This window comes from Oncorhynchus nerka, linkage group LG24 (assembly GCF_034236695.1).
Source record: "Oncorhynchus nerka isolate Pitt River linkage group LG24, Oner_Uvic_2.0, whole genome shotgun sequence".
NCBI lineage: Eukaryota > Metazoa > Chordata > Actinopteri > Salmoniformes > Salmonidae > Oncorhynchus > Oncorhynchus nerka.
This window is the reverse complement of record NC_088419.1, coordinates 17,430,423-17,445,256: the sequence shown is the minus strand read 5'-3', so window position 1 is coordinate 17,445,256 and position 14,834 is coordinate 17,430,423. Positions and strand designations below refer to the sequence as shown.

Sequence of the window (14,834 nt, the reverse complement as noted above, 5' to 3'; positions counted from 1 at the left end):
AATCTAAATTGTGCCTGCGCTGCAATACTACATTATGGCCTTTCTCTTGCATTTCAAAGATGATGGAACAAATAATACCGTTTTTATCTTTTACCAGGTCTAATGTGTTATTCTCCTACATTTAATTCACATTTCCACAAACTTCATCAAAGTGTTTCCTTTCAAATGGTATCAAGAATATGTATATCCTTGCCTCAGGTCCTGAGCTAGAGGTAGTTAGATTTGGGTATGTCATTTTATGTGAAAATGGTCTGATCCTTAAGAGGGAAGGACACTGTGCCCTAGTGTGTAAAATGTGGAAAAATAGCCAATTTATGGTGTATTTTGATGTTCTGGCCATTCTTTCAATGTTGTGCATGAAACAGGGGCTTTTACACATTAAGATGAATGTGTTTGGTGGATGCGCCCTTCACATTGACGTTGGTCACTTGAAGGTGTTCATAGTAAAGGAAGAATTGATTTGTTTCAGAGAGAGTGATCTTCAGAAGGCTCTAGGTGTTGTTCTGGATCTCCTGGACTTATCCAGTTGGAGGAGAAACTTGAATGTCTGGAACCATTTGATGACCATCGTGAAGAGGCTGAGGCCCAGGTAAGGATGACAGCATGAATCCATACTATTCTCTCTCAAAATGATGCTTTTGAAGTTCCTCTCCATTCATGTAATTAGTCACCTTACATTGCTTGTATCTCTTCTCATTGCTAATTAACAAAATGTAATATTATGCATAATACTTGTAATTCCACTGGTTGATATTTTCCTTTAGAAAACAATGGCTGAAGATTGTTGCAGAGGAGTTGGTGAACAGAATAGACTGGTGGCTAGCAATGCACTTCACAACATTCCAGGCCAGGAGAGACTTGGCAGTGAATGGGGTGCTACTGGAAGTGAAGTGCTTTGTGCTTGGAGCCTTTTGTCCTCGCTGTAAGTAAAGCTACACAGTAACACTTTTGTTGTTGTGGAGTATTACTTTCTTCCAGTTGTGTGAGATTGAGACTTCCTCAGTTATTGGCAGCCTTGTCACTATGTGGCCAAATATACAATTAGTTTAAGAATACATGTTTACTTCCTTGAATCACCATTATTGGCTGTCCTTAGGTCTTGTTCCTCCGGTTCTGATAGTGGAAAATTAGCCGTATGACATCAAATGTAGTTTAATCCTTTTTTTGTCTCTTGTCAGATGCCTTCATGTACCGTGGTGTAGGTAAGGACACCCAAAAAGAAGTTACTTCCGAGGCGCAGAAGACTAAAAGGTCAGAGAAGGATAAGGAATCCAAGACGGCTAAGGCTCAGAAGAGAATGCGGAAAGAAAGCTCACTTTGAGAAAGCGTCTCGGAACGCTGCTGGGCGCATCGGCGAGAACCGAAACCTTTCAAAAATACGTGAAAACCTTCTACCATTGCCTGATCATGGCAGACATAACCTCCTCATGCGGTCATCGGGTCATACTCTCTCCCCTTCCATGACAGCTGCTCCAACTACACCCCCTCACTGCAGGCCTCACTCTCCTTGCATTGCTTTACTTCTCAAGTTCTACAATTGTCCACCAGGGAGGGCTCACACGATGGCTAAGTTTTGAGTCGTTCTGAATGCTGCTGAGCCAGTAACTGAGAGCTGTGTTCACTGTGGTAGTTCGTAGGGAAAAAAGGAGGCTGGGTATGCTGCAGTATTAAGTCTAGGACATGGTACACAGCTCTCCCAATGGGTAGATCGCAGCCAACATGTATGAGTAGCTCACCAAGCAATTCTGAAAGTACATGCATGTTTTTCATGTGTTCCCATCGCAAACTTTCATAAACAAGCTCCTGGCTACTATTCAACAAAAACCACATTGACATTACCCTACCCCTGGTTAGCCACTATTAGCTTAAAAAGCCCAAATTAACACTAAATCTGCCAATTTATTTCTGGCAATATATCCATTTGCCTCAGTCTGTCTGCTTGGTACGTGCATTTGTCTATCACTCAGTATGCTGCCAGTTAGCCGTGCTAGTAATGATAACCATCTTGTGGGTAGACAGACTTCCTGCAAAAACTCAATTAAATGGTAACTGCAAAGCAGGCTTGCCTGACAGAAAGATATGATTATTTTTATCAATTGGGTGGCCATCCTTTTGCAAACGCTGCCATGACGTGCTGCAGCCGTAGGCCTAACAAACATCACTACACTGACACATTCCCCACTTTCTGAATGCGCAATTAAAGGGGAGTTGCACATGAAAATTGAAATTTATTTTTTATTTTTCAGACTTCAATTGCTCTTCTTTAAATTCTGAAATTTCCTTCCCCAATTACATTTTCTGTCAAGATAGAACTGCTGAAGGGGGTGGAGTTGCTATCTACTGTAGAGAGAGCCTGCAAAGTTCTGTCATTACTATCCAGGTCTGTGCCCAAACAGTTCGAGCTTCTACTTTTAAAAATCCATCTTGCCAGAAATGAGTCCCTCACTTTTGCTGCTTGTTATAGACCCCTCCTCAGCTCCCAGCTGTGCCCTGGACACCATATGTGAATTGATTGCCCCCATTTATCGTCAGAGTTCGTACTGTTAGGTGACCTAAACTGGGATATGCTTAACACCCCGGCCGTCCTACAATCTAAGTTAGATGCCCTCAATCTCACACAAATGATCAAGGAACCTACCAGGTACAACCCAAAATCCGTAAACATTGGCACCCTCATAGATATCATTCTGACCAACTTGCCCTCTAAATACACCTTTGCTGTTTTCAACCAGGATCTCAGCGATCAGTGCCTTGTTGCCTGCGTCCGTTCTGATTCAAACGACCACCTCTCATCACTGTCAAACGCTCCCTAAAACACTTCTGCGAGCAGGCCTTTCTAATCGACCTGATCTGGGTATCCTGGAAGGATATTGACCTCATCCCGTCAGTAGAGGATGCCTGGTTATTCTTTAAAAGTGCTTTCCTCACCATCTTAAATAATCATGCCCATTTCAGAAAGGCTAGCTTTTTCAAACAGAGATTTGCATCCTGCAGCACGAATTCCAAAAACTTTTGGGACACTGTAAAGTCCATGAAAAATAAGAGCACCTGCTCCTAGCTGCCCACTGCACTGAGGCTAGGAAACACTGTCACCGCCGATAAATCCAAGATAATTGAGAATTTCAATAAGCATTTCTCTATGGCTGGCCATGCTTCCGCCTGGCTACCCTGGCCAACAGCTCTGCACTCCCTGCAGCAACTGGCCCAAGCCCACCCCTGCTTCTCCTTCACCCAAATTCAGACAGCTGATGTTGTGATAGAGCTGCGAAATCTGGATCCTTACAAATCAGCTGGGCTAGACAATCTGGACTCTCTCTTCCTAAAATGATCCGCCTCCATCGTTGCATCGTTGTTATTAGTCTGTTCAACCTTTATTTCGTATCATCTGAGAATCCTAAAGATTGGAAAGTGGCCGCGGTCATCCCCTTCTTCAAAGGGAGAGACACTCTAGACCCAAACTGTTACAGACCTATATCCATCCTGCCCTGCCTTTCTAAAGTCTTCGAAAGCTAAGTGTACTAACAGATCACCAACCATTTCGAATCCCACCGTACCTTCTCCACTATGCAATCCGGTTTCTGAGCTGGTCACGGGTCCATCTCAGCCACACTCAAGGTCCTAAACGATATCATAACCGCCATCGATAAAATACAGTACTGTGCAGCCATCTTCATCGATCTGGCCGAGACTTTCGACTCTGTCAATCACCGCATTCTTATCGGCAGACTCAAGAGCCTTTGCTTTTCAAATGACTGCCTCGCCTGGTTCACCCACCACTTCTCAGAGTTCAGTGTGTCAAATCGGAGGGCCTGTTGTCCGGACCTCTGGCAGTCTCTATGGGGGTGCCACAGGGTTCAATTCCCGGGCCGACTCTTTTCTCTATATATCAATGATGTCGCTCTTGCTGCGGATGATAATTTGATCCACCTCTACGTAGACGACACCATTCTGTATACATCTGGCCCTTCTTTGGACACTGTCAAACTCCCAAACGTGCTTCAATGCCATACAACACTCCTTCCGTGGCCTCCAACTGCTCTTAAATGCAAGTAAAACTAAATGCATGCTCTTCGCCTGCCCGCCCGACTAGCATCACTACTCTGGACAGTTCTGACTTAGAATATGTGGACAACTATGAATACCTAGGTGTCTGGTTAGACTGTAAACTCTCCTTCCAGACTCATATTAAGCATCGCCAATCCAAAATTAAATCTAGAATTGGCTTCCTATTTCGCAACAAAGCCTCCTTCACTCATGCTGCCAAACATACCCCCGTAAAACTGACTATCCTACCGATCCTTGACTTTGGCAATGTCATTTACAAAATAGCCTCCAACACTCTACTCAGCAAACTGGATGTAGTCCATCACCGTGCCATCCGTTTTGTCACCAAAGCCCCATATACTACCCACCACTGCGACCTGTAGGCTCTCGTTGGCTGGTCCTCGCTACATACTCGTCGCAAACCCGCTGGCTCCAGGTCATCTATAAGTCTTTTCTTGGTAAAGCCCCGCCTTCTCAGCTCACTGGTCACCATAGCAACACCCACCTGTAGCAAGTGCTCCAGCAGGTATATTTCACTGGTCATCCCCAAAGCGAACACCTCCTTTGGCCGCCTTTCCTTACAGTTCTCTGCTGCCAATGACTGGAATGAATTGCAAAAATCACTGAAGTTGGAGACTTATCTCCCTCTCTAACTTTAAGCATCAGCTGTCAGAGCAGCTTACCGATCGCTGCAGCTGTACACAGCCCATCTGTAAATGGCCCATCCAACTACCTACCTCATCCCATGTTTTTGTTTTTCTGGTCTTTTGCACACCAGTATTTCTACTTGCACATCCTCATCTGCACATCTATAACTCCAGTGTTAATTGGTAAATTGTAATTACTTTTCCACTATTGGCCTATTTATTGCCTTACCTCCTTACTTCATTTACACACACTGTATACAGATTTTTTTTATTGTGTTATTGACACTACGTTTGTTTATCCCGTATCTTGGCCAGGTCGCAGTTGTAAATGAGAACTTGTTCTCAACTGGCCTACCTGGTTAAATAAAGGTGAAATCAAAAAATGTAAAAGCATTGACATGGATTCAGAACATAATTTTATTGTTGGTCCTCTATCAATAATTGTAATATTATGAGTAGAAAAATAGAGAAACAGAACAAAATTCCCCAAAATACAAAATAATTTAATGGGGCCCCTTAGATGTGTTTTTTCACCATTATTTTTAACAGGTATATTGACAGAAAACACATCTCATGTACACCAAGGACTGGGAGCAGAGAAGCATGTGCCTATTTGAAAGCAACATTTTAGATATTTTTTTTAAAGGAGCTGGTGCTAGAAAAGGTTGGAGACCTGTGGCCTCAACTGAACCTCTGATTCATGGAAAACTCAGCTGCATTCATGTGGAGGCAACATGTTGGAATTTACTCACCTTTTGGGACGCCAAAGAGCAGCATCATAAGACGCAAAAGACAATGCAATGATACAGAGAGAAAAAAAAGTACATTTCTGTGAACTGCTGTTGCGATTCTTCTGCCAAGTTCATGCTGACACCACAAACAACATTCTACATCACACACACACAGGCGGAACGCAAGTCTGATTACTGTACACCCCTCCAGCTGCTCGATGCAGGATAACAGCTCAGTTTCACAGGCCAAGCGTACGCATGCTGCCTGGGAACAGAGAACAGTGGGCCCAGCTTTATCATGATTAAGGATGACATCATCCACTCATGTTTGTTGTCACAACCTGCGATGGAGCCTTTTGTTCCTGAACAACTACAGTTGAAGTCAGAAGTTTACATACACCAAAATATATTTAAAATCTGTTTTTCAGAATTCCTGACATTTAATCCTAGTAAACATTCCCTGTCTTAGTTCAGTTAGGATCATCACTTTATTTTAAGAATGTGAAATGTCAGTATAATAGTAGAGAGAATTATTATTTCAGCTTGTATTTCTTTATACATGTTCCCAGTGGGTCAGAAGTTTACATACACTGAATTAGTATTTGGTAGCATTGCCTTTAAATTGTTTAACTTGGGTCAAACGTTTCAGGTAGCCTTCCACAAGCTTCCCACAATAAGTTGGGTGAATTTTGGCCCATTCCTCCTGACAGAGCTGGTGTAACTGAGTCAGGTTTGTAGGTCTCCTTGCTCGCACACATTTTTCAGTTCTGCCCACAAATTTTCTATAGGATTGAGGTCAGGGCTTTGTGATGGCCACTTCAATATCTTGACTTAGTTGTCCTTAAGCCATTTTGCCACAACTTTGGTATGATTGGGTTCATTGTCCATTTGGAAGATACATTTGCGACCAAGCTTTAGCTTCCTGTCTGATGTCTTGGGATGTTGCTTCAATATATCCACATAATTTTCTTTCCTCACGATTCCATCTATTTTCTGAAGTGCACCAGTCCCTCCTGCATCGACGCACCCCCACAACATGATGATGCCACCCCCGTGCTTCACGGTTGGGATGGTGTTCTTCAGCTTGCAAGCATCCCCCTTTTTCCTCCAAACATAACGATGGTCATTATGGCCAAATAGTTCTATATTTATTTCATCAGACCAGAGGATATTTCTCCATAAAATACCATCTTTGTCCCTATGTGCAGTTGCAAACTGTAAAGATACTTTTGTACCTGTTTCCTTCAGCATCTTCACAAGGTCTTTGCTGTTGTTCTGGGATTGATTTGAACTTTTCGCACCAAAGTACATTCATCTCTCGGAGACAGAACGCGTCTCCTTCCTGAGCGGTATGACTGCTGCATGTTCCCATGGTGTTTTTACTTGCGTACTGTTGTTTGTACAGATGAACGTGGTACCTTCAGGCGTTTGGAAATTGCTCCCAAGGATGAACCAGACTTGTGGAGGTCTACAATTTTCTTTCTGAGGTCTTGGCTGATTTATTTAGATTTTCCCATGATGTCATGCAAAGAAGAACTGAGTTTGAAGGTAGGCCTTGAAATACATCCACAGGTAACCCTCCAATTGACTCAAATTATGTCAATTAGCCTATCAGAAGCATCTAAAGCCATGACATCATTTTCTGGAATTTTCCAAGCTATTTAAAGGATAGTCAATTTAGTGTATCTGACCCACTGTAATTGTGATACAGGGAATTATAAGTGAAATAATCTGTCTGTAAACAATTGTTGGAAAAATGACTTGTCATGCACAAAGTAGTCCTAACCGACTTGCCAAAACTATAGTTTGTTAACAAGACATTTGTGAAGTGGTTGAAACACTTAGGTTGGAGTCATTAAAACTTGTTTATGTAAACTTCAGACTTCAACTTTAACTGTGCTTAATGCCCTGTCCTATTCAATTTCAGGGAGTTACAGGATAAAAATACTCTGATACTTTACTGTAAGGGGAGAGTGACTTGATTGTTTAAATTTGAACGGTTGTACCTGATTCATTGCTGTAGTCTGTGTGCCTGTGGAATGGCAAATGTGACTACTGTATTTTGTACTGTTTGTTACTGAATAAACACTTTCGATTAGTTGGCTGAAAAAATATTGCCTAAATGAATATAGTTTATAATTAATGACTCTGAAGCTTAAGTATTTTTGTTTCACCCATGTAACTTTATCAAATCAATTTGTATTAGTCACATGCGCCGAATTTAACAGGTGTAGACCTTACTGTGAAATGCTTACTTACAAGCCCCTAACCAACAATTCAGTTAAAAAAAATATGGTTAAGAATAAGAAATTAAATTAATAAGTAATTAAAGAGTAGCAGTAAATTAACAATAGCGAGACTATATACAGGGGGTTCCGGTACAGAGTCAATGTGCCGGGACACTGGTTGGTTGAGGTAGTATGTACATGAAGGTTGAGTTATTAAACTTACTATGCATAGATGATAACAACAGAGAATAGCAGTGGTGTAAAAGGGGGAGGGCAATGCAAATAGTCTGGGTAGCAATTTGATTAGGAGTCTTATGGCTTGGGGGTAGAAGCTGTTTAGAAGCCTCTTGGACCTAGACTTTGTCCTCCGGTACCACTAGCCGTGTGGTAGCAGAGAGAACAGCCTATGACTGGGGTGGCTGGAGTCTGATCATTTTTAGGGCCTTCCTCTGACACCGCCTGGTATAGAGGTCTTGGATGGCAGGAAGCATGGCCTCAGTGATGTACTGGGCCGTTTGCACTACCCTCTGTAATGCCTTGCGGTTGGAGGTCGAGCAGTTGCCATACCAGGAAGTGGTGCAACCAGTCAGGATGCTCTCGATGCTGCAGCTGTAGAACCTTTTGAGGATCTGAGGACCCATGCCAAATCTTTTCAGTCTCCTGAGGGGGAATAGGTTTTGTCGTGCCCTCTTCACAACTGTCTTGGTGTGCTTGGACCACGTTAGTTTGTTGGTGATGTGGACACCAAGGAACTTGACGCTCTCAACCTGCTCCACTGTAGCCCCGCTGATGAGAATGGGGGAGTGCTCGGTCCTCTTATTCCTGTAGTCCACAATCATCTCCTTTGTCTTGATCACGTTGAGGGAGAGGTTGTTGTCCTGGCACCACACGGCCAGATCTCTGACCTCCCTATAGGCTGTCTCGTCGTTGTCGGTGATCAGGCCTAACCCTGTTGTGTCATCTGCAAACTTAATGATGGTGTTTGAGTTGTGCCTGGCCGTGCAGTCATGAGTGAACAGGAAGTACAGGAGGGGACTGACCACGCATCCCTGAGGGGCCCCTGTGTTGAGAATCAGTGTGGTGGATGTGTTGTTACCTACCCTTACCACCTGGGGCTGGCCTGTCAGGAATTCCAGGATCCAGTTGCAGAGGGAGGTGTTTAGTCCCAGGGTCCTTAGCTATCTGATGAACTTTGAGGGCGCTATGGTTTTGAACGCTGAGCTGTAGTCAATGAATAGCATTCTCACATAGGTGTTCCTTCTGTCCAGGTGGGAAAGGGCGTGTGGAGTGCAATAGAGATTTGGGGAGGTATGCAAATTGAAGTGGGTCTAGGGTTTCTGGGATAATGGTGTTGATGTGAGCTATGATCAGCCTTTCAAACTTTGGTCTGATAACTTTAGTCTGATAATATAAGTTTGTGTTCAATATAATGCGTTTGTTATTCAATATTTGATATCTGGGTAGAACAATATTTATGTCCTGAATGAATTTACCGTAATTCACCCATAGGGAAATTACATTAATTCATTTAATTGAGCTCAAATGGCTAGAGAACTGTGTTTGTGCGTGTGTGTGAAATGCAACTGTTGCCCATTTATATTTCTAGTCTTGTATATCAAAGAACGTCCATGAGTGTAGTCTTAAAACGTAGTGACATCGTATTTCAAGTGGACTATCTTCATCTTCCACTTGAAATTCAAACTCATGTTTCGGTTGCTACATGTTTTGTAAAAATGCTCCCTGGAACGTCCAAAGCCCCCCACCACACCTCACTCCTCCTATGTCTGGTGTTTTATTAAGGCTACTTGAATAATGTACTTTTATTCCATTGGAATTCATTTTTCTGTCACTGTCATTCTCTTTCGTGGGTGTTAAAGGACGCTTCCCTACACATGCTCTACTCTGTCATTCTCATGGTCTAACGTCTCAGGGGCTTGCTCCAGGTTGGGCCCCGTGCCAATTTAATAAACATAAGTGCTTGTAATGATTCTGTTGTAAGAGCTCGCCTTAATGTTGGCCATGCATGCAGTCAGTTGTGCATTTGAAATTGCACCCTATTCCCTATGTATTGCACTAGTTTTGGGAGTGCACCATAGGGAATAGGGTGCCATTTGGGATGCAGTCTACCTCAGTTGACCAGGGGATGTGGCTCTATGCGTCTATCTGCTCTGCAGTCATTACATAACCAGAGCCCAGAGCGCTTAGGCTAGGCTAGTTAGCCAAACCACAGTGCAGCTGGTCTGGAGAGAGAAGGCAGAGAGAGGGGAGTGCATCAGAGGAGGAACACATTGTCTGAGAATTCAACCTCACAGGGAGCAATTGGGAAAGGGACCAGTGATTTATACATACACTAGATGACTGAAAGGGGGTGCTGTTTTGACGCCACCGTGCCTCCATCTTGACACTCTCCCACCATTGTAAAATATATTTAAAAGCTATAGAAATGCATTTAATTTCTACACTCGTTTTCGCCACATTTATTCTACTAGACGCCTTAATTCATACTTTCAAATTCTATTATGTGAGCTAAACATTAAAAAAAATATATATATATATATATATATTTTGTTCTGTGTATTGCACTGTTTAAGATGAATTCTCTGTGTATATCATTCAAATGTATTTATAAAGCCCTTTATACATCAGCAGATGTCACAAAGTGCTATACAGAAACCCAGCCTAAACCCCCAACCAGCAAGCAATGCAGATGTAGAAGCACGGTGGAACTCTCTAGATAGGTAGGAACCTAGGAAGAAACCTAGAGAGGAACCAGGCTCTGAGGGGTGGCCAGTCCTCTTCGGCTGTGCCGGGTGGAGATGGCAAAGTACATGGCAATTAAGGCCAGATTGTTCTTCAAGATGTTTAAACTTTCATAGATGACCAGCAGGGTCATTCGGAGGTTGAGACAGCAGGTGATGTAGAGAGAAAGAGAGAGAGTCAAAACAGCAGGTCCGGGACAAGAAAGTACGTCCAGTGAACAGGTCAGGGTTCAATAGCTGCAGGCAGAACAGTTGAAACTGGTGCAGCAGCATCACCAGGTGGACTGGGGACAGCCAGGGGTCATCAGGTCAGGTATTTTCTGTATATCGTAACAAATTTCTTGTGACAAATGTTTTATGTTTTTAGTGGTGCGACTGCATCTAGGGTATTAAGCCAGGTTAAATTTAGTTCCTCAGGTAGTTGGTTAACCGATTTTTGTACTCCGAAGTCCATGGGTAGGTGGAGAGAGGCTGGAAGGGCTTCAATTAATCTTTGTGTTGTCAGAATTTATAGCACGGCTTTTGATGATCATTGGTTGGGGTCTGAGCAGAATATTGCAAACATAATAAGATGGAGGTCCTATAGTCCAAGATTAGGAGGAAAAACATTTAGATCCACAATATTTTATTCCACGGGACAAAACTATATTAAGGGTATGACTGTAGCAATGAGTAAGTCCGGAGTGTCACGCCCTGACCTTAGAGATCCTTTTTATGTCTCTATTTTGGTTTGGTCATGGCGTGAGTTGGGGTGGGCATTCTATGTTTTTGTGTTCTATGTTTTCCATTTCTGTGTGTTTGGCCGGGTGTGGTTCTCAATCAAAGGCAGCTGTCTATCGTGGCCTCTGAATGAGAACCATACTTAGGTAGCCTTTTCCCACCTGTGTCTTGTGGGTAGTTATTTTCTGTTTTGTGTGTCTGCACGAGACAGAACTGTTTCGTTTGTTCCGCTTTGTTATTTTTTGTTCTCGTGTTCAGTTTTATTAAAAATCATAAACACGTACCACGCTGCACCTTGGTCCTCTTCTTCAAACAGCCGTTACACGGAGACATGTTGGACAAAACCAACTGAGTCGATGATGGCTCCGAAAACCTTTTGGAGTGGGTCTGTGGACTTTTCCATGTGAATATTAAAGTCACAAAAAATGTGAATATTATCTGCCATGACTATAAGGTCCAATAGGAATTCAGAAAACTACATGAGGATCGCTGTATACGACCCAGGAGGCCTGTAAACAGTAGCTATAAAAAGTGATTGAGTAGGGGGCGTAGATTTCATGACTAGAAGCGGTACATTTAAATGTTATGACGTAAATGTTAGCAACACCACCACCGTTAGGGGATGCACGGGGGATATGGTCACTAGTGTAACCAGGAGGAGAGGCCTCATTTAACACAGTCAATTCATCAGGCTTGAGCCATGTTTCAGTCAGGCCAATCACATCAAGATTATGATCAGTGATTAGTTAATTGACTATGACTGGCTTGGAAGTGAGGGAACTAACATTAAGTAGCCCACAATCTCTTTCAATAATTGCCGGAATGGAGGAGGTCTTTATTCCAGTGAGATTGCTAAGGCGAACACCGCCATGTTTAGTTTTGCTCAACCTAGATCGAGGCACAGACACAGTCTCAATGGGGATAGCTGAGCTGACTACACTGACTGTGCTAGTGGCAGACTCCACTAAGCTGGCAGGCTGGCTAACAGCCTGTTGCCTGGCCAGCACACTATCTCATTGTGGAGCTAGAAGAGTTAGAGCCATGTCGATAAGATATATCTTGTATTTTTATCCTAAAAAGTGACATCAGTTTGAATGTATATGAGCCTCTTCATGGCTCCTTATCCAGGGGTCAGGCAGCAACACTGAAGTCAAAGAATTGTGTTGCACATTGCATGGCTCACTATAGGTCACACTGATATGGCGTGGGACGGTTGATTGATATGGTTGACAGCCATTAGTATTGTGCCACGTGTATCCATGTGTCAATGACTACACTGACCTCAGGCCTAGAGTGATAGACTATAGTGCCTGTAAAAATCCACCAGCAAGGAAATCAATGATTAAAACAAAAACAAATCAATGTATTGAGAATCAGATTGCCTGTAGACTGTTGACAATGCCACACAAGTACTGCTACTGCTGGTTGATGCACACGGTACTCTTTTGAACAACTACCTCCCTTTGACTAACTACAAAGTCTAAGGGTAAACACTTCTCTTGAATCAAGACCTGGTCTGTATGGTTTCTGTTTTGTCCCTGGCTGTAGTCAGGTAATTAAACTGTATCTAAATGTTGCATTCTCATGTCTGACAACTGGCACAGTGGCCCTTCTTAGAGGTGATGATAATCTCTTATGACTGATCGTGGAAAACCACACGCAATAGCTCTTAAGGACTGTCCTAACTCAAGCCACCAGTTGCTTGTTCTTCTCTCTATTTGGAAAACAGAGAGGGAGAGAGGTATTATAGTCAGCCATTGCCTCATCAAACCATTGGCATAACAAACCTTTGCTCTGGTGACTGCTACTGCTGTGTGTGTGATACTTGTACAATACTGGCTTTGTCAGACACCGTCTTGTCTTTCCCAATCTCCCATGGCATTTGGTGAAATTAAGAAATAGAATGTCATCACAAACCGAAGATTTTTTTTTTTAAAGACATCTGTCGTTTTGAGAGCTTGTCACTTAAATCCAAAGTAAAATATTTTTGTAGACAACCTCTCCATTATTATATAACTAGAGTAGCATACATAGTATAAACTATAATAACATAACATTATTATATAACTAGGTTACAGCAACAGGTCAACTAGGCACCATTTCTCTAGTTTAGCCCAATGGGTTAGTCCTATCTGGGATCCTTGGGAGGTCCTTACCATAACATTAACCCTTAACCTTAACCATAACCCTTACCTTGACCATTTTAAATGTCAACTTCAATGGGGTAGGGACGTCCCAAGGATCTAGCCTAATGGTCATAAGATATGGATGGTGACATCCTCAGTGCTTACACCACAACACTGTTTTGGCTTCTGATTGGTCCCTGGTGGTCGTGCTGGTTGTTGGGTATCTATATCTATCTTAGTCCCTCCTGAACGTTTCCACATGCTGACCTTTGACCTCTAACCTCATCAACAGCATCTGTGGTCGAGAGAGACCAAGAGCAGAGAAGAGGAGAGAGAGAGAGCACTAACACCTGTCTGTGTGAGGAGAGGTAATTATGAGTGTCACATTGAGGGAAATGGGGCACCAAACCCACACTGTTTCCATGTCCCTACAACTCTAATTATGCCCTGCTATCTCTCAGAGTTATTGAGGGACAAGCATGCAAGACTAACTTGATTTAAACCCTTTGGCTCCCTAGGGATCATCAGTCATCTACAGCTCATACATGCACCTTGAAAATAAATTTTCAGTAACCTACTAGAAAAACTGTATCTGGGACGGCACTGTAAAGCTGAGGGGACATTTGAACTCCACCTAAAATCTTCAGTTCCAGTCCTTGTTTGTGCTTGATGATTTTCTGCAGCTCAAATGCCAAAATGAGTGCCCGGTACACGTGACCAAATGCATTAAGGAAGTGGAGCAACCGGTCAACTGTGGGCAAAAGTCTCAGCCCCTCAGGGGATGATACTGTGTGTGTGTGTGTGTGTGTGTGTGTGTGTGCATGTGACACTGTCTGTCTGTGTGTGTGTGTGTGTGCGAGACACATACACAGTGGGGCATTCATAAGGTCTGGCCTGGTTCATAAGAGTGAACACATCAGTGAGCACATCAACCTCTTTTAAACAGCTGACTGCTGGTCTCGGGGTGTAACTGGTGCAGAATTCATTACATTGGCCCTCTATTCACTTTTTCTCTCTCTTTCCCTCTTTCTCTGTTTCTCTCACTCCCTCACTCAGTCACCCACTCATTCATTCACTCCCTCATTCATTCACTCACTCACTCACTCACTCACTCACTCACTCACTCACTCACTCACTCACCACTCACTCACTCACTCACTGTATCCCTCTCTCCCTAACTATCTCTCTCCCTCACTGTAGTCATGGTCTCTAATGTTCCTTTTGCTGACCCCTCAATGATGAGTAACTCTGAGTTTGACGTCTAAGTATGAAATCTCAAATGTTTTCTCCCTGAGATCAAGTGTAGGTACCGAGTCTGAGAAACACAGACAGAAATACATTCATGGCTCTGATCTCAGTGTGAACATATCATGTATGTATATTTATACATGCTACAGCCATATGTTCATTCCTTTGAACATGTGGCCTAAAGAGGGAACTCGTTGACCTTTCCATGAGCTGCTGGATTTGACCTGCTCAGATTTCCATGCTATCACATGAGACATATTGTACATATACTGCACAGGAGGTTGGTGGCACCTTAATTGGGGAGGATGGGGTTGCGGTAATGACTGGAGTG

General features: G+C 43.1%; 1 protein-coding gene across 4 annotated transcripts in view; it reads left to right on the top strand.

The window, feature by feature from the left end:
- Positions 1-9,637, top strand: part of LOC115107595 (TATA box-binding protein-associated factor RNA polymerase I subunit A-like) — a 29,916-nt gene extending 20,279 nt beyond the window's left edge. For all 4 annotated transcript variants that reach the window (XM_065008675.1, XM_065008674.1, XM_029631027.2 and 1 more), the window contains 3 exons: positions 470-589; positions 765-922; positions 1,179-9,637. In XM_065008675.1, the coding sequence (XP_064864747.1) occupies positions 470-589; positions 765-922; positions 1,179-1,321 (421 nt within the window). In that variant the 3' untranslated portion in view covers positions 1,322-9,637. The remainder of the gene's footprint in view (positions 1-469; positions 590-764; positions 923-1,178) is intronic.
- Positions 9,638-14,834: the final 5,197 nt, after the last annotated feature.